The sequence below is a fragment of the Xiphophorus hellerii genome, chromosome 1, assembly GCF_003331165.1.
Source record: "Xiphophorus hellerii strain 12219 chromosome 1, Xiphophorus_hellerii-4.1, whole genome shotgun sequence".
Taxonomy (NCBI): domain Eukaryota; kingdom Metazoa; phylum Chordata; class Actinopteri; order Cyprinodontiformes; family Poeciliidae; genus Xiphophorus; species Xiphophorus hellerii.
This window is the reverse complement of record NC_045672.1, coordinates 20,567,201-20,585,919: the sequence shown is the minus strand read 5'-3', so window position 1 is coordinate 20,585,919 and position 18,719 is coordinate 20,567,201. Positions and strand designations below refer to the sequence as shown.

Below are 18,719 nucleotides of genomic sequence, written 5' to 3'. Positions count from 1 at the left end.
ATGAAATCACAAGCATGCTCAATAAACTTGAATTTGAAAAATGAATCAGGTCACAGAAATATAGCCATATCAAAACACAATTGAAACACAGCAAAGCTATGGACAAATATTTCCCATTTAAAACATGTAATTTGAATGCTTTCCTTCATTAACAATAACCCAAAATAAACACAAGGAAAATGTATGTGCCCATCTCTTCTCAGATGAAAAGGGTATAAGTCCAAGGAACTCCCTTTCAGATGCCTGAAGGATTAAACTAAGTCATTGTGCATTGCCAAACAGGAACCATGAAATAAATAACTGAATTGTGCTTGTCATTTATCATTGCACTTGCAGATAAATAAAAAAAATGTTGGCACATTTCTTAATTTCTTTATTTGATGAGTTTGTTTATAATTCTTTTCTTGGAATTGTGAAAAAAATAAATATTTTTTTAATATTCTTGTTGAATTGTGAGGCTATTAATATTTGATAGATGCCTACAGTAATTTTATTGTCAATTTAAATTTTACAGACTACCGGAATCTAGGAGAGTTCTGACAGATTACCTTAATTTTAAAGAAAACCACCACACCCCAAACTTGACAGTCAAATTTTTAGAAGAGCTTAAGTAAGATTTTACAGCTGTTTTGGTAAGGTCATAATGAGGAAGTCAACTCAAGAAGTACCGAAAAGGGAGTAAAACAACAAAAGATGACTTATGACTATGGCTCTGGCATCAAATAAATGATTAATTTCACTGTCTTCCAATGTTTATAAGGCTTTTATTCTGTCAAGATGAACAGAAAGTACTTTTCGTCTCAGGAACAAACTCTCTAAAAACGAAAACCTAAAGCTGACAGTGGAAAATAAAAGAATTGAATAGAAATATCCTTTATTTCAAGTTCTATTATGTCTGATATATTTTAAAGTTGCTCATCACTTCTCTTTATCAGCCAACAGTTCATTTACTGACAAGTTGTTTGCAACCTCAACATAATTTTATTGCATCCAGCTGCAACAACATGACAGTCTTGGGTTCAAGCAGAGCTGTGGTTAACTCTCTGTAGTCTGCAAGGTTTATGACTTGTGATGCCTGTAATTTATTTTCCTGAAAGTGTCTTTGTGGCTTAGTGAGATTCAAAAGCCGTCTCAAAAAGTCAGCAGACTTGCTATCTTTCAGGGTGTGTTTCTGGCAATGCTCAGGCGCTAATTAAAACATCAGAGTCCTAACAAGGTTGAAAAGATTGTAAAATTTCTGCTGAACTTTCTTTCCATGGTTCTCCAGGCACGTGATTTCACTGACAACTTTAATATATAAAACAGAAATAAATTTTCTGCAGGTCTCCTGTTTGAGGGAAGACAATTTGTTAACAGAAAATTCATTGCAAGATTACCCCCTTTATGCATTGAAGCAGTTAACCGTCATTTAATTTTTATTAAAGTACAAATTAAGTACAAATAAAGTACTATTAAAGTGAGGTGTTTGGATGATAACCTGATAACGGTGGAAGTCATATCCAATAATGGCAGGTCAAGGGAAAATTGGCTGATTCTGGTCTTTGGTTGATCAATGGGTGCATCTGTAATATCCTGGTTGCAGTCGCAGCCTTTGATCAGTGGCTCACTTCCTCGATAAGTTTTAGAGATATTCTGGGGTTCATCACCTTTAACTGGAACATCCTCTCCATCAATGATCAAAGACATCCGGAACTGTTTCTGGAGCCTCTTTTCAACATCTCCTGTGTGGTCGATTTCTGACGTTTTGATTCCCCCACCTTCCCTACACACACACATGCACACTGGGAGGCCTTCTTAACAACCTTCCTTGTCTGGGGGTAGATGGATCAGTTTGGTCTGACACTTATATTCTGTGACCTCACCTGGAAAACTTTCTGGGAAATCAATTTTCCGGGTTAGGAGCTCAAATATCTCGAGATCTAACAGTGAAACTTGAACAAAATAGTGAAGGGGATGGTTTTTATTTTATTTTATTGGTAGTAAGGTGATACAGTGGGAGCTATTTGGAAACCGTATGTTATTTCAAGGTGTGGAATTTTGTAACGGTTAATGGAAGGACCTCCCCCGTGGCTCACATTCCAACACAACCACACATGCTCCTTCTTTCCTTTTTCTTCCTGTTTCTCACATACTCACGTATTCACATACATTCACTTCCTAACACACCCACATTTCCACAGTCAGGATGAAGTACAAACAAGTTATACATCTGCACAGCTAGCTGATGGCTGAGCAGGAATGCTTTACGGTTATACACCACAGAGGACAGTGACCCTTTACATTTAGCTCCATATATGTTTATGTCTTTGTATTCCCAACATAGTTATTTACATCTTTTACAGTCCCCTCAACTTCTGCCTATCTGCCCCGTTTCTGCAGAAAGTCTTCTTTCTGTAGCCTGACTCTCACCGCTTCTTTTGTCATATTTATATATGCTCTTTGGACACTTTCTCCTTTAATTAACGTTGCAAATTTTTCTCCTTATTATGCTTGTTAGAACCACCTTTACAACAAATAAGAAAACTAGTCCAAGTAATAATAGCTGTGGTTCAAGTTATTTCATTAAAAGGTTAGAATTCCTTAATTTTCTGTTTTATATAAAATCAAAATCTTCAAATCAAGAACCAGTAACTTTTATTTTACTCTTTATTTCTTTTTGGTGTATCCTGCTAAATCCCAGCTGGCACCTAAAAGAATACAAGAAATCAGCATCAGCCAAGAAAAGCTTGACTAGCACATCTCTATTCTTCACTGATGAGTGAGACCATTAAACTAACAGAACTATTGGAAAATAACCTACTTATGAAAATTGCATATTTGGGCTTGCCTTTTTTAATGTTTATATTTGCATTTCTTTTGTACTTTCTTGCACTCCACATGTTTCTGGCAGTTTAGATAAAAAAAATAAATTATATTTCAATAAACCCAAGACATGTTTTTATTTTAAAAGGTTCCAATGTACCCAATTTCACTAGCAGAACCAAAACACTGCTGGTCTTTGACACATAAAATCAAGTCTGAACCTTTAATAGAAGGAGACAGAAAGTCGTATAGGTCTAAGTACCAGCAGCTGTGCAAGGCAATTACCAAATTTTGTCTGTAATTGGCAAAATTGTGATTTTAGTCAGGAGCCATCCAATCAATTACTACGTAAACAAGATTCCAGCCATGACTTGGGTTTCTGTCTTTCGTGTTGGTACTTCATGCACTCTGTGCTAAGAAAGCTGTGTTGTCCTCAAACCTTCACTAAAAATCAAATTGTTGGTGAGAAGCATTTGGATCGGTCTTAGTTAAGAGGGCTGATCCTAGACTGGCCACAGACAGAATCACTCAAACCAATGGAAACTTCACACTCTGTCATCCTGTCTGAAATCTGGTAAAAAGAAAATGAATGTTTGCAAGTAGGAGGGAGTCTCTGCAGAAGCATGACTGTGTGTGCCCCACCCACATCCACACACACACACACACACACCTCCCAGGTTTCTTATGGAAAGTTTGTGCATTCACTCGTCATATTATAACATGAGTGTGTAGACATGACATCAGTGCTGCGACGATTAACTGATTAGTAGCAGCTGCTGCAGCACTTACTCATGTGGTTGTATAACAGCCAGGATATACCGTGGGCTAGGAGTTTATAGTAATCTCCAGATTGCTGCTTGCTACTGTACAGTTGGATTTTATCCATGGGCATTTCCTGCATCAAACAAGGCATGCATTGTGCAAGTAAGAGTGACGACATGCTCACCATGTTGCATTTTAAATTCAGAGTGAAGTGTCTCAGAGAACCCCTTGGGCTTTGCAAAGATAAAAATACTCAGGCCGTTCACCCATCTGCTGTCCCCCCCTGTGAACAGTCTCAGAGGAACGTAATTTCTATTTGTGAGCCTGTGTGTGCATATTTTAGTCACTGTTTGAGGGATTCTGGCTGCAGTATGCACAGATGTGTCAGGGTCAAGAGAATGAATGACGTTTGCTCAACAGCGTACTGAAGCAGACAGCAGAAAGGCTGATTAGTTGTGTTTGACTGAAAAGATTTGTCTTTTTTTCCCCCAAATTCAAACTGTTTGCATGAGCTGAAGCTAAATTCACTCTTATTTGTATTGGTCCTGTGGACCAGAACATTCTGCTCTGTTTTTGGTTTCTGGAAAAGAGATTGATTAATTGTGACAACATTTCAAAAATAGCAACAAAGAGTTTTTCTGAATAATCTCTGCTTTGTTTCAGCATATTCTCGTATTTCTGACCATAGGCTTACACTCAAATCCTTTTTATCTAGGTAGAAATAGTGTAACATACTCCATTAACAAAGAAGTAAGTAAGAGAATGCACACCTGCATGTGGAACTGTGTCACAGTTTCTCTCTTTTCGCATAACTTCCTGGACTGATTGCCACATTTGATCAAACCAGTTCACCCTGCTGCATAGTTTTCATGTGTCCATGTCTTACTTTTATGAAATATAATCTGCCTTTGTTTCTGTCACTTTGTTTTAACGAGCTTCTCCGACTCCCCCATCATCTGTTATATATTTGCATCCCTCCATACTTCTCTCCGTCTTAATTTTATTGCCGGTCTCCTCACTTTCATCAGCTTGCCCCATTGTGCCCTCTACTATCAGCCACATCAAGCCTCTTTCACCTTCTGTGACTCTCTATCTGTATTTTCTCCTCTCTTTTCAAAATATCACTTCCACATCAGCAGATTCTGGTATTGCATTCAAGTTACTTTGTTTCTGCCTCTATCATTTAGATATTATCTATCATACAAAGCTATGCAGCTGAAAAACAAGGTAGAAGAAGAGAGTGGAAGAGAGTGACATTATTTTTGAAAATGGAGAGACAGAAGATGAGGTAGCTGAAAGAGGAAAAAAAATAAACATTGAGGGTACTGTGAGTGGGTGGAGAGTGAGATGTTCTAACAGTTGTATTCCTGTACACACTGGTGTTTACAGGGATACATATGCACCACTGTACAGACTCGCTAAACACAAGATTTAGATTTCCTGAGCATGTGTTGAGAATTTCAAACTGGATTTTTTTGCATGTATAACCTGCATGCTCACTTGCACATTCCCAGACATATTTTCCATATACTCACACAGATTACCTTAAGCATATTTGCAAGCCCAGAACACACGAGCAAACTCTTGTGTGTTACTACAATAACTTTTCTGAGGTCTAATCATCAAGGATGTGAATGGATGCAGGGTGACTCATTCGCAGCGAAATAAAATCTCCCATAGCCACTGATTTCTATTTTCTGAGCTTCCCCTTCCCTTTCAGCTGAAGTTTTACTTTGTGGCAACACTGTTCCCAGAGGTTATCTCCCAGTTTGAGTCATAGGTAGAAACTGATGTGAAAGAGAAAGATTTATGCAAGTTGGAGAACAAAGAAGGGTGTTGCGGGATTTTACTGGCAGTTGTTTGGTTCGATCACTTGTAAGAATGCACAGTCCTCAAGGGCCTGGGGGAGTTGCATGTCACCTCTCTGAAATACGACAGTCAGCCTCACAACCTCTGGCATCATGACTCAGATAGCTTGTAAATAAGCCCTCCTACTTAGAAGCAACCACAGAGTAGACATGTGGAGGAAATAATCTTGATATTTTCCCAAAGAACCTTTTAAGGCACAGATAGGAGAAAAAAAGTTATTGTACCCATCTGTCACTGACTGAAACCATCTGTGACTCCCTTCATTTTGATTTGGTCTGTCATTTTGATTTACCACAGAAAGTTGAAACCAGATATCCACAAACACGAAAGATACATGACCTTATTTTTTGCTCCTGGTCTGACCAGTTTGGTCTTTTCCCGTTTTAAGTCAGAAAGAATTGGTGAAGATGGCAAGTAAGATTATCAACACTCCGGATCTACCTTCTCCATAGCACCTGAATGGAGGTGCTATGGACCTCCATTCAGGTGGAGGTCCATAGCAAATGCATAGCAAATGCATAGCAAATGCTCTCAGAAACAAAGAATAGAATTATGTTTGGCCAAAATGACCAGTCATATTTAAAGGAAGTTAAAGGAGAAACTTACAGGAACAAATAAGGAACATAGTTAGCACTGCAAAACAGGGCTGACATCCTGCATGTTTTTGTTCTTGCCCTGGTTTAGTTCGCAGCTGGATCCAATGATGGCTCATTAGAAGGCCTAAGAAGAATATTGACATCCTGAAAAGGTTGTTACTACCACCAGGGAGAGAACTAAAACATGCAGGATGCCGGTCCTTGAGGACCGACTTTGGACACCACTGCTCTAGAGAATGTACGTTTTTATCTTAACTCCAAAAGGCTACAAACATATCCAAATCCATTATGTACCATGAAAGAGTAAAAGCTCAAAAATATAAAACAGAGTGACATTACTGTCCTTTCTTCAGCCTTCCTGGCACCTACTGAAAATTATGCCCTCTCTCACATCAGAAAAAGATCTGTTGTCTTTTAAACAACTGGTCATCAATCGCGACTTACCGTACTATATTCACCCAATTTCACTCGCAGGACAATTTCTTTGTGCGCATTTCCAAGGCTAAGATTACTCTAACAAATTAAAAATGGATCAGTTTTTTTATACCTAATTCTGTAATTATTTCTGTTTAGTTATTATGTATTTTCTCCTTTTCCCCAACAGTGGAAGAATGGTGTGACAAATAAGCCCCAGTTCCCTGAAGGTCCACTTCGCTTCCTTGCTGAATATGGCTCTCAAGCTGCTCCTGTTCCATACTTTGAACCTATTCTTCTTCCATTTATCCGGTGCACAGACCATCATTGGTTCCTCCTCTTCCTTCACCACTCTGAACTTGCCTAGCAACCCACCTTCACCTACCAAGCAGACAATTAGATTGTGGCCTTCTTTGCCTCCCAGAGGACGCACTGATCTTCCCATCAGAGTAACGATCCGGGAAAGATTTGCAGCTTTGAATGCAGTGGAGCAGGGGCATCGGATGATCCGTCCAACGACACAGCTCAACCCATCTTTAATTTTTACGCAATCGCCACAGAATTTTACCAGGGGGCAAATTGCAACCCAACCAACTGTCTCAGGACCCAGGACTGACACAGCTAGTTTAACATTCATCAAGGCTTTAAAAAGGGAAGGAGCTGCCACAACTCCACTTTTTCCCTCTTTGGCATCCCATTTAAGTCTTGCAGAAGAGAGATCAATCGAAGGTTCAGAGGATGTTGAATCCCAAGGGTTGGGATCAGGCAGAGCTCTGGCAGAGGAGAAATCAACTGGTCATCAGCCAACAATTGCTGAGGAGATGGCTCAGTATCGACCACAGGCGCAGACCATGACCTCCAAAGTTACGGACGAAGAAACATCATTGGATTATCAGAATGATGAGACTCACCTGTTTTGGTTGACAACAATCAGTGCAACATCTACAATAACACAACCAACGCCTAAGGCTGCGGAATTAACAGGTAAGCTATTTAATTATGAAGCATATCTTTATGATCACCTGTCTAATGATTGTCCCCCATTTGCTGCCAAAACATATCTGACCTGTTGAGGTATCAAATCCACAAAATCCTTTAAGGTCAGATGTGGCGCTTAGATGTTAGCAAGGGATCCTTTAGGTCCTTCAAGTTGCGAGGTGGGAGTTCCATCAATCAGACTTGTTTGCCCACCTCATGATGGATTGGATTAAATTGGGATTTGGGGAATTTCAACGTATCAACACCTTACATATTAGTAGCAGAGGTCTGAGTCATTATAGAAGACTAATTTCACCCCAACTGGTTTGTGGGGTGGAATTGCAATATCACATGAAACAAAATGTGATACACAGTGTATTCTGACACTTTTCTCTACCAGAATTTGCATCTCAGCAATTTAAGCTATAGCAGTTAATCTGCTGGCTAACCTTAACTCAGCATAAGTGAGCTTTGGCTGCCCATACTGCAGACTAGGTAAACACCTGAAGATCTTCAATTAAAGACATAATTTTTTACTTCACCTTTCACTAGTCATAATGTTATGTGCTATCACCGTATGCATGTAACAGTTTCATAGCTTTTTGAAGTTGGTATTAAATGTTACTTGAATGTCTCAAAATATATTATCTTCCATTTTTAGGTACACGTGGAGCAAATCACCCTTCCAGTGACAGACTTCAGCCAACGCAGGGCTCCTCTGCTGTGACATCTCCCAAACTCACGTCAAGCTCCGCTGATAAACAGCCACAGACTGCAGGACAACCTGTCACAAACAGAAGCCCAGCTGGTCCGAATCCAAACAGTTCAACAGAACAAGAAACCCACACATCTACAACTGGTCTTAGGACAGTTACAACTCAAAGTGTCAAAACAGCAGAAATAGAAAGAAATACATCGAGAACTACTGTGCCATCGAGAGGTAAGAAACAAGAATCTACGTGTTCTGCAGTTACAACCACTTTCAGAGTTTTCTTTGTCCTCTGATCATTCAGAAAATAATTATTTATACAGCTGGAACCTTTTTTTTTTACTGGAAAAGGCTTCAAAGGAAGGGAAAAAGGAGACAAGCTTTTCCATGGAAAGGGGGGCTGTAGTTGGGGTCAACAAAGTGAGAGACTAAAGTATGAGCAGGAGGTGAGAGGAAGTGGGTGGGTAGGACTGGAGGAAAAGGGCAAGAGGGAAGCAAATAAAGTCTGAGAGGAAGTAATGCAACGGAGAACGTAGACAGAGAGGGGGAAGGTGTGGGAGAAGAAAGGTATATCGAGAACTGAGAGTGGGGATGAAAGCCAAATGCAGAGAGAAAAAGATGAAGGCAGGCGAAACAGTGAAAAATAAATAAAGGAACATTACACATGGAGCTCAAGAGACAGTCACAGCACATTTAAAGGGAGGCATTACTGGTAACAGAGCCAGGCTTTTCTTAGACGATCATTTTTACAGCTGTTTTTTTGCTTGAAGTTCAGTTCAGTCAAAGTCAGTGTCTCCCTTTCAAAGCCATATTAGGAAGTAAGAGCAGCAGTGCTTAGAGTGAAAAGAACAACACACCGGTTAGTCCAAGGCACTCGGGGTTGTCTGATGTGCATGAAATGGCTAAAGAGTATACAAGATTTATTTATCTTTACTTGGTAACCACAATACACGGGTGATAAACAGTATAATGCAGTAACTCTGACGCTCCACGTTTTTGATCGAAAAAGGAATTTCAAGTGTCTTTTATGAGTAATCAAAGGCAACAGAAGCCTACGCTATAACAGGCCAGCTTTTCAAACCTCAAAAAAGAGATGGACAGCTGAAGAGCATGCCCTCAGCTGTTTACTTCAGGGCAGTTTTTCCAAAACGTTTCAGCTTCCGACTCCCCAAGTACCAGTGAAAGGGCTTTGTGATCAAAACTAACCAGTTAAAGATGGTTATAATAGCAACACAAACAATATCAACTACCGGTGAATTTAATTTTCCTGCAAGAATTTTTAACAATACATTATTTTTAGATTTATAAATTTATAGCATTAAAAAAAATCCAAAATAATTTATTTATCCAAAAGGAGAACTGAATGTTATTGGAACTTATGTATTTTCAAAAACTTGCTGTGATTATGAATCTCCAGAAGCAGTCAGTCTTGCAACAAATTCGAATAGGCCTCTGACTGAGGACTGTTACTGTAAAACGATTTCATCACTGTCATGACAGCGATAACTGTGTCTGGGCAGCAGAGACTGTATTCCACAGTAACATGTCCTGGATGACATAATCAGTTCTTGAGAGTCCAGATCATGTGTTTTTCTGCTTCTTAACAGGCATGCTTGCCAACTGGAAATTTTAAGGAGCTGTGATGGGTGACACTCCTTTAGTTTTCACACAATGAGTATCTGTGTTTTTTTCTGAATAAGAATGTGAAGTTGGGAAAGGGGCACCGCTGTGTTAGTTTTATTTCATTTAAAGGACTGTAAATGGGTGGAACAATTAAACTTCATCTCTAACTTTGTACATTCCTTACTTCTAATGTACATTCTCAACACCTGCATGCATAAAAATATATTTCTTCATTTAAAATATATCACACTTACCACCATAACAGTTTAATGCACATAATTGTATGTTGCTCAAAAATATATAACCACAAGCCAGTGTAATGTCTAGTTCCGTGTATTTGGATGCTTTACATGTGGTAGAATGTTTGCTTCTCATTGATTAGAACGGCAATTGCATAAAAAGTAAATATGATAATCTCTGCTACAGGATAAATAACTGATGTATACAGTCATATGAAGTCCTATATGATGTAACATACCTATAAATAATGTGAACTTAATTTCCACCCTACTGAAGGACTGTACTATTTGTCAGTGGAATATTTTAACCACGTCTGGAATTAACCCTTCTAACCTCTAACCTGGGATATGAGGTCAGAAGAGCTTACGCTAATGTGACTTATATCAATACCAATGCTTTGTTATGCTTTGGTATGATAACATAGTATTGGTTTTTTAACAGGGTCATTTGATATTTTATTTCTTTCCTGACATATGATGAAGTGCCAGTTTTAAAGAGAAAACAAAAGGGTTGAGGTAAGCCTAAGTGTGCCCAGCTGTGCAATGTGATTGGCACATCTGAAATGTGTCTGGATTTCATCCCAGTTTGGGGAAAACATGTTGAAGGAAGTAAAACATACCTTTATGTAAATAAAGAAGCGTGTCTGAGATGTGTATACAAAGCGCTTTTACTTAGTGAGGGCCAGGAGTGCGTCAACGGAAGGAGGGAGGGAACAAAAGGGTGAAAGCTATGTGGGAAGGAGTCATTTATCACTCTGTCAGTTTTATGGAGGTCTTCTGGCGGGCAAAGAGTACTTCAAGTGACTAGATGTTTGAAAGTTTTACCATTGATCATCTTATCGTTAAAAATGGGTGAAGATGATTTACAATAAAGCCATCAAGACGGGTATCCTATTGCTTAAAGTTCATAAGATCACCTTTCTCATGGCTACATTTTCTGTTGGTGTTTTTCCTGAAAATGAAAACTAGAAGAAATCTTACCACTGAATATGATCATAATACAACTGGGTGTTTCCAGGTTCTTCCAGTTGGATAAAGTTATGAGCTCTGTGCAAACAGAGCCTGAGTCATAATGAGCAAATTATAAACAGAGAGATGCAAATTTGTCCCACGTGGGATTCTGGTAATCTCTGAATGTGTGCAGAGCTTGCCTGATATAAATTTATTGTGACACTGTGCTGTGCTGCATAATAAAGATGTTCTTGTTAATTATATAATCTCAATTAAGCCACACAGTTACTCTGAATTTCAGATGTGTTTATTATTGCTATTCTTGCTAGCAAGAATGACCAAATGAATTCTGAAAGAAATTTAATTCATCAGTGATTCCAGCTGCCCACCTTGGTGGTTGTTTTTAGTGCATCATACAAGCCCTAAAGATTATTTGCTCAGAATGACAACCTGTGGTCTAGGTTTGGAATTTTCTTGTTTGATCAAATATAGTTTTCTGATATAAGCACGATATTCACCAAGAAGAACGAAAATATTAGCTGATTTATTTATTTAGAAATGGTTTTTACAGTATAATGATGGTTTGTCTTTCTTTACAGGCCTCTCAGAACATACTACTTAAGCTTTTGTGGTATTACAACTCCAACCTATTGAAATAATGGTCAATTAATTTAGTAATCAATTAATCATTAAGTGGAGTATAGACTTAAAAAAGCCAATGAGCTGAAAGAACATACTGAGAACAGTAATTAAGCCAAAACTGTACAAAACATTTATGCATTTCACTATTAAGTAAAAAAAAAAAAAAATCTTCATCTGTAAATATGTACTACCCAAAACTCCTCAAGGGCCAAAGTTTTGCCTTCACCTGGTTCAATTTCTGTAAAAAAAAAAAATGTGCATTTCTAATATTGTATAAAACAGGCTTAAAGAAAAATCAGCAAAATATGGCAATTTTTAAAATCCGATTAAGCAATTAACCATCTGAATAATCGATAAAATAATTACTTAAACAATCATTATTTACAGTCCTACTTCTATGCATTTAGTTCAACTTGTCCCACAGGATTAAATTTTTGTACCTGTTCAGTGTGTTTCTTGGTCTTCATAATACTGTTTGGTCATTAATGTTCTCTAAAGAAAAAACTCCAAGGCCTACATATGACAGCTGACTGGATTTATTCTACGATTAAATTACCCACATCTACAGTATTTACTAGATGGATTCTACAGCTAGTTGCTTGCACTGGGGCGCATTTATGGATATTATAATAGCATGCATGTTTTAGCCCCATTCAGAGTTTTAACTAATTTGAAAAAAAAAAAAAATCTGTTGCTTTCGTTTTTTACTACTTTGGTCTGTCACATAAAAATTTTAAAACACACTGAAGTTTGTGGTTAGAATGAGACAAAATGTAAAATCTAATGGATATGAATACTTTCTGAAAGCACTGCATTACAGACCTTTAGCAGTGCATCTAAGTTTCTATTCTCTATTATTCCATGATGGTGAGCTGCACCCCTCTAGTGGATCTCAGTGGTACTTCATGCTCTTTCACTGATTTCTTCTACTTTAAGATAGTTGAACATCTCTTTGTTGTGATTAAAAAAATACTAACCAAAGGCATGTTCTACATTTTAGGGGACTCTTCACGTCTTACAACCAGTGTTGTTCCTGTGATCCGACCCAGATTTGGCCCCACGTATCAGGAGGAGAGGAACCGCTCTATTCTGTTGGGATATCCACAGCAAGCTCCACACTCTACTTTTAATCCAGCCCCATCTCCAAGTGCCATTCCCTCTACGAATGGCACACTTCTTTATTGGGGTGATTTGAGTCGCAAGTTGGCTTTTGCCTGGGAACTGCATGTCTACGGCACAGCAAGCCTCTTCCTGCTCCTGTTTGCTGGAGCTGCCCTTGGCCTGACTCTGTCCCCCGGAGCGAACTGTCCTCATCGCGGGGCTCTTGGACTTGCCAACGCTCTGTTGTTTCTAGCTGGAGGCCTCAGGGCAGTTCTGTTTTTCATCGACCCTTATGGGACACGAGGCATCTTCCCTCGCACAGCAGTTACGGCCCTCTACAACCTGCCTCTTCATCTCTTGGTGTGGGCCCAGGCGTCAGTAGTACTTCTTGCACTGAGGGTGGCAGGAGTCAGTGTGTTACCTCCAACCTTAGAGCACCCCCCTCTGGTGGCTGTGCTTACTGTGTTGCAGTGTACACTACTGTTAGCTGCTGATCTGTTGTCTCCAGCTCTGTCTCCTGTAGTACCAGTAACCCTACAGGTCCTGTCCTTATGTTGGGGCCTGGGTATCTGTTTGGGCTATCTTTGCTATGTATTTCCACGTATACGCTGCCCTGCTCTTCCCCATCACAGTGTTCCTGTTGAGGCCAGGAGGAAGACTTGGACGGGGAGCCAAAAAACAGCAGTGATTCTGGGAAGAGTGCTGGCAGTCTGTTCAGTTCTTGGAGCATTATGCTGCGGCTTGCATGTCCACGCTACCTTGTGGCTCTATGGACTGTTAGGAGACTGGACGCGTTTTAACTGGGGATGGTGGTTGATGCATTTCTGGGCTCGGCTGCTGGAACTAACCTGGGGTTTTTTCCTGCTACTAATGGGATCCTGGGTGTTCTGGAGGCCTGTCACATGCCGGGCAAGGGAGGAAGGAAGGCAAGATGGCAGCACAATGGATCTCCCAACTCCTGGTCAGTCTGTTGGTTCCCCTCAAAGACATACATGCTGGTCTAAGATAGTCCAAAGTCTGAGAGGTAAACCCTGCAGGAAGTCTGAAAGTAATGGTGTGGGAGGCGGAACAGGGGGAGCAGGAGGACCAGGAGAGGTGCCGAACAACTGGGCTGGACAAGAGCGACCTGGAGCTGATATCAGCAAGAGTCTTATTAGGAACCAGAGCCATGAGCAGAATATGGCCCAGCCGCGCTTGGTCAAAGACAGTAACTATGGACGTAACCACGGGGGCCACCCCGAGGACCGAGGCATATCTGAGGATTCCACTAGCTCCCTGCTGAGACTGCAGACTCTGGGTCAACCTCCTCATCGCTCAGTGAGTGGCAGCCTGGATCAGGACAGAGATACATCTCTGTCTTTCTATGAATTTGACCTGCGGCCACCCTCCCCTATTGACCTGACTCGCAGCATTGATGAGGCTCTGCACAGAGAACATTTGGTCACAGGAGGGAGTCTGTTTCATCCTGTAATCCAGACTCCTTCTCCGGGCTCTGGGATCAGCCAGGAGCATTGGCTTCGCAGGAACAGTGATCCTCAGCTGCTTTCTGAGAGCAGCGAAGCCCCAACAGAGTCCTCCATGCCTCTGGGGGGTAGCGTTCTCAGCAGCGTACCCAGCAGGCAGGTGACTGCTCCACCCACGCCATCCCACCAGGGTCACAGGTGGGCTGGGAATGGTATGGTCAACGTTCCCTCATCAGTTTCTTGCCCAGTGTCGCTTCGCCCCTCCAGAACATCTACAGGGAATTTGGGTGAGGATGGCGTGGATGACACTCGGCCGTTTATCACCCCAGATTCTGAAAGGGCTCGAGCAAGAGCTGGGAGACCCGTTGGTTCACGCAGTTACCTGGAAGTGAGTCGACATGATGATTCTGCCAGTGTCAGCAGTGAAATTATAGACCTTTGAACCACACAATGGACCATAAAGACCAGTTACTGCACTTCAGATATTCACACATTTGTTTCAGATTAATGCAGGGGAGATCTGATCAGACGTCCTGAAGTTGGCTTAGAAATAGGAATCAATGTAAAAGAAACTTTAGGTGATTGGTATTAAGCTCATCACTTTTATCTTTAAAGTCCTTTTGTTTCAAGGATTTACCAGGTGAATGGATTTTACTGTAACTGGGAGATACAACATTTTTAACACACCACCGACACAGCTTTTTCCATTTTTTTCACTCACATAATTTTATCATACGCTGTGTTTCCACTGTAAGAACCTTTTCCAGGAACCAGGACAGTTTGTTTTTTACCCTCATCATTTCCACTGCAAGAGCCAGAGCATTATCAACAGCGTACAAAAGTAGAAAGAAATCTTCTGGTAAATAAAAAAAAATAAGATAAATAATAACTCCGTGAGTATCTCAGTGTTTTGTAGTGCTTATATTGAAATACAATAATGGAATCACCCAATCTTAATGGAAAGATAAATTAGATGACTTCTACTAAATGCTGACTGCATTTGTTCATCTGTAAAGACAAAGCTGGTTTGAGACAAACACTTGAATCTGTGATGTGTGTTTTACAAATTAATTTTAAGTTACATAGGAATCAGGAATGCAATTGCTGTTAAGCTTGTGTCGTTCTTACTCCTTCAATGATTTAGGTTTTTGAAAATATGGACTACAATCTTTCATTTTGAATTATTTTTCTTTGTCTTTTGTTAGTGTAGCCACTGTGAAATAACGACATAGAACACCGGGCTGTATACCAGCGTTCTAGCTGACCCTGAAGCTGGAACTCGGAGCAGGAAATCATAACCAGGTTCAGAGCTTTCTAATTGCAAGTTGGACAACAAAAGTTAAGAATTTATTTTGGTGCCATCTACCACTAGCAAAGCAGCTGATAATATATTTCTATTTTATGCACTAAAACACAATACTAACATTTTAAAAAGTAGATTAGTTAAAGCACTTACTGTTCCACTGGTTTAATAAAATCTATACATCCAGAAGTGCTTAGTTCAAAGTTTATACCAGTAACTTTCTCTACAATGTGGATGCACACAGCAGGTTTGCTCTTTGCCTTACAACTTGCAGTGTTGGAATTCTGACTTTAGGAGACATTGTTGTTATTCTGTCTCACCTTGAAATTCCAATTTCCAAATACAGCTTGGTTTCCTCTTGTGGTCGGATCCAAATATGGGTAAAATTTGAGTAGACGAAACTTGTTTAGTTTGACACCGTTGCACTTTTTGACAAAGTTTAGAGCAGCTTTTATGAGTTATAAATTGTAGTGGCTGTGACAACATGTATTGCAGAAAATTCCAGCTTTTTGTTTGTGACCTAAGTCTCTCTCCCAAATACTGGATGAAAAAGATTTCAATCAGTGTTATTTCATTGATCCTGTCAACATAATAAACAACATGGTTTCACACACTGTGATAGAAACACACGCAACACACATGCTGAGTAAAACAGGAGGGTCTGTCAAAATAGGATCTGGGTTGCAAAGTGGAAACACACTTGCACATAATTCTGAGTTTAATTTTTGTGGAACCAGACGTATATTAGACAAGGAAACATTTTAGCAGCTATGCGATGTGCTCAAGATTAGTGATGAAGGTGGTAATTCTCTTTTTATTGTATGAAATTAATAAAATGATTTAAAATGATCACCTTCCTGTAATGTGACTAAGTGTTAAAGGTCCCATTTGTTTCCATGAAAGAATTCCTAAGCATATCATTGGTTGTAAATTTGTTTTAGAGTTTTTTTTTTCTATGTGCTTTTGTTATGTAAAGATGTGCCATACATAATCATTACTGGTTGCCGTTCTGTTCTCTCTCTAGGGTCTTAGCATTTGTATCATGGTGACTCAGCAGCAGATTATGTGTAAGCTCTTATTTTGCTGTCACTGTTGTACTTGTTTGTTTTGTCTTATAAGTTAAAGCTGGTTACATAAAGATACAGGCAGTCAACAACAACCAGAGAAGCCTCCCATGCTGCTGAGGATAGTAGCTGTTTAAGATACCATATTGAATTCCCATGAGTTTGATGCATTTTATTATTTTAGGTCGCTGCAGAACAATGCTTGTGGGATAACACCCATTAATTACCAATGCCTTTTAGTGCATTTTTTGCAGAATCTGAATCAGATTTTTAAACAGATCAGTATTGAATTAATTATATGCTGCACAGCTATGCAGGGCTGCAACACACAGGACTGGCTTGGCTTGAACTTCAAAACACTTATTATACCTGAGTCAGTGACAAAGCACTTACCTGTTTAGACTGAAGTATTTTACTACTATCTTTTAGAGATAACATGTACAAGTCACAATGTAAATACTGTCCTTTGTAGTGTCCATGAATAAAGTTGTGTTTGAAACATAGTTGTTACTGTGAAGGACAATCTTAAGTGGTATTTCTAAAAGCTCAGGTTGGAGTTGATCAGATTTTTGGTTTTTAAATTTAGTTCGTAGGTATCGGCAAAATAAATTTTAGTCAAATAAATTTGCCTTAAAAATAATACTTTTTCAAGTTTAGAAAAAAATTCTGGATAGATAGAAAGTATTTATGTTTCATAATTGTCAATTCTGAGCCTGTTTTTAACCCCCCAAACTGATTGTCGGAGGACGGATGGATTTGCCTTCAACTCTTCCTCATATGCAAGAATAATGTAAAAGAAAAAAAACACACACACACATTGACAATAAATGGTTATCTTTTTAATTATATTGAATTTCTAATTTATTTAAAAGGGGGCAGCATACATAAATTAGTAGGAGAAGTGCACTCAAGTTAGGCAATAAACTTGCTAGTCATCAGTAATCTTTCTGCCTCATGTAAACCCAGGAATTTATTTATAGAGGACCATTTCCCATCAAAGGTCATAAAAAGGATTTCCAGTTCCTATCCAAGTATATTAAGTCAAGTTTATTCCAGTTTATATTCAGATCAGTGCAAATTACCATATGTAAACAAGTTTTAAAAGTAACTTCAGATGCAATTCCTTACAGACCAATTCAATCTGGATTACTATAAAACACAGCCAAGTTTAGTTGATTATATAATACCAGATAGCAAAATTATCTATGGAGAATTTTGTCACTTTTGTCATTTATGCAAGTGAAGTGTACTAAAAACATGTTACACAGTCTAAACCTGAAAATGTGTGTTGCTTTTAATGCACCCCTGTTCTGTGATCGGGTTGCAAATAACACCAGATTTAGAAATTAAAAGTTTAATTTTGGCTCACAATTGTACATTTATAGACTTAATGTTCTTAACTTTGTGAACAAAACAACATCTTTTGTAGACAAATTATTTTCTTCAGCATCAATTTTAGTGTCTTGAACTACACTTACAGGGTAAAGGAGTTTGATTTATACTTTCAAGCTATGTGAACTTGAACTAACAAGACTCCAACCTGAGTGCAGATATTGCTCATGAGCTGTGCAGATGATTTTACCTGTTGAGATGAACGGGAAGTTGTGAAGTGATACTTCATATAGAAAGGACTGTTATTGCAAGTTTTATAAAGTGTCTAGATAATCTAAATTTGTTGGATGTTGATTTTTGCTTTGTTTCTGTCCATACAAGACATGTTTATTGAGCCATGTGTAGTCTGTTTATTCTTTTGAATCTGTTTTTTGCTCTCATTGCATTTTGAGTATGTATTGTTAGACAAATAAGAATTTAGAGATATTGTCATTAAGTCTAGTTACTGATGCCTTTTTCCTCTTTGCAGATGGTCCATCACTCGTTTTCTGATTATTTTTGTCTGACCTGCAGTACCTCCTATTGATGTGAGATGCTTGTTGAGGTTTTTTTTTACAGTGCGGTGCGTCTTTTTTGTTGCTGTCGACATTCCAATGAGCCGGTATTATTTCACTGTATGAGGACTTGTTGTCTAAATGGCCACTGTGGCTCCTCCAGCTCCCTCAGGGTTGTCCCGTGAAGCAGTATGTGCCATAGAAAATGCATATAATGTTCCCTGTGCAGTCTGTTTACTTTGCTCATTGAACTCTTTGTTCATGTATTTCCTGCTGCTTTTCACATATGAACTTAAATAAAAACCTAAAACCCTTAA

The 18,719-nt window shown here is 39.1% G+C and overlaps 1 protein-coding gene across 2 annotated transcripts in view; it reads left to right on the top strand.

The window, feature by feature from the left end:
- Positions 1-18,719, top strand: part of LOC116728673 (proline-rich transmembrane protein 3) — a 20,000-nt gene extending 1,281 nt beyond the window's left edge. The window contains exons 2-5 of one of the 2 annotated variants that reach the window (XM_032576956.1): positions 6,634-7,427; positions 8,083-8,361; positions 12,586-14,537; positions 15,355-18,719. In XM_032576956.1, coding sequence (XP_032432847.1) covers positions 6,698-7,427; positions 8,083-8,361; positions 12,586-14,537; positions 15,355-15,381 — 2,988 coding nt within the window. In that variant the 5' untranslated portion in view covers positions 6,634-6,697 and the 3' untranslated portion in view covers positions 15,382-18,719. Of the gene's footprint in view, positions 1-6,633; positions 7,428-8,082; positions 8,362-12,585 lie in introns of both variants that reach the window. The other variant, XM_032576948.1, reaches the window with a different exon arrangement.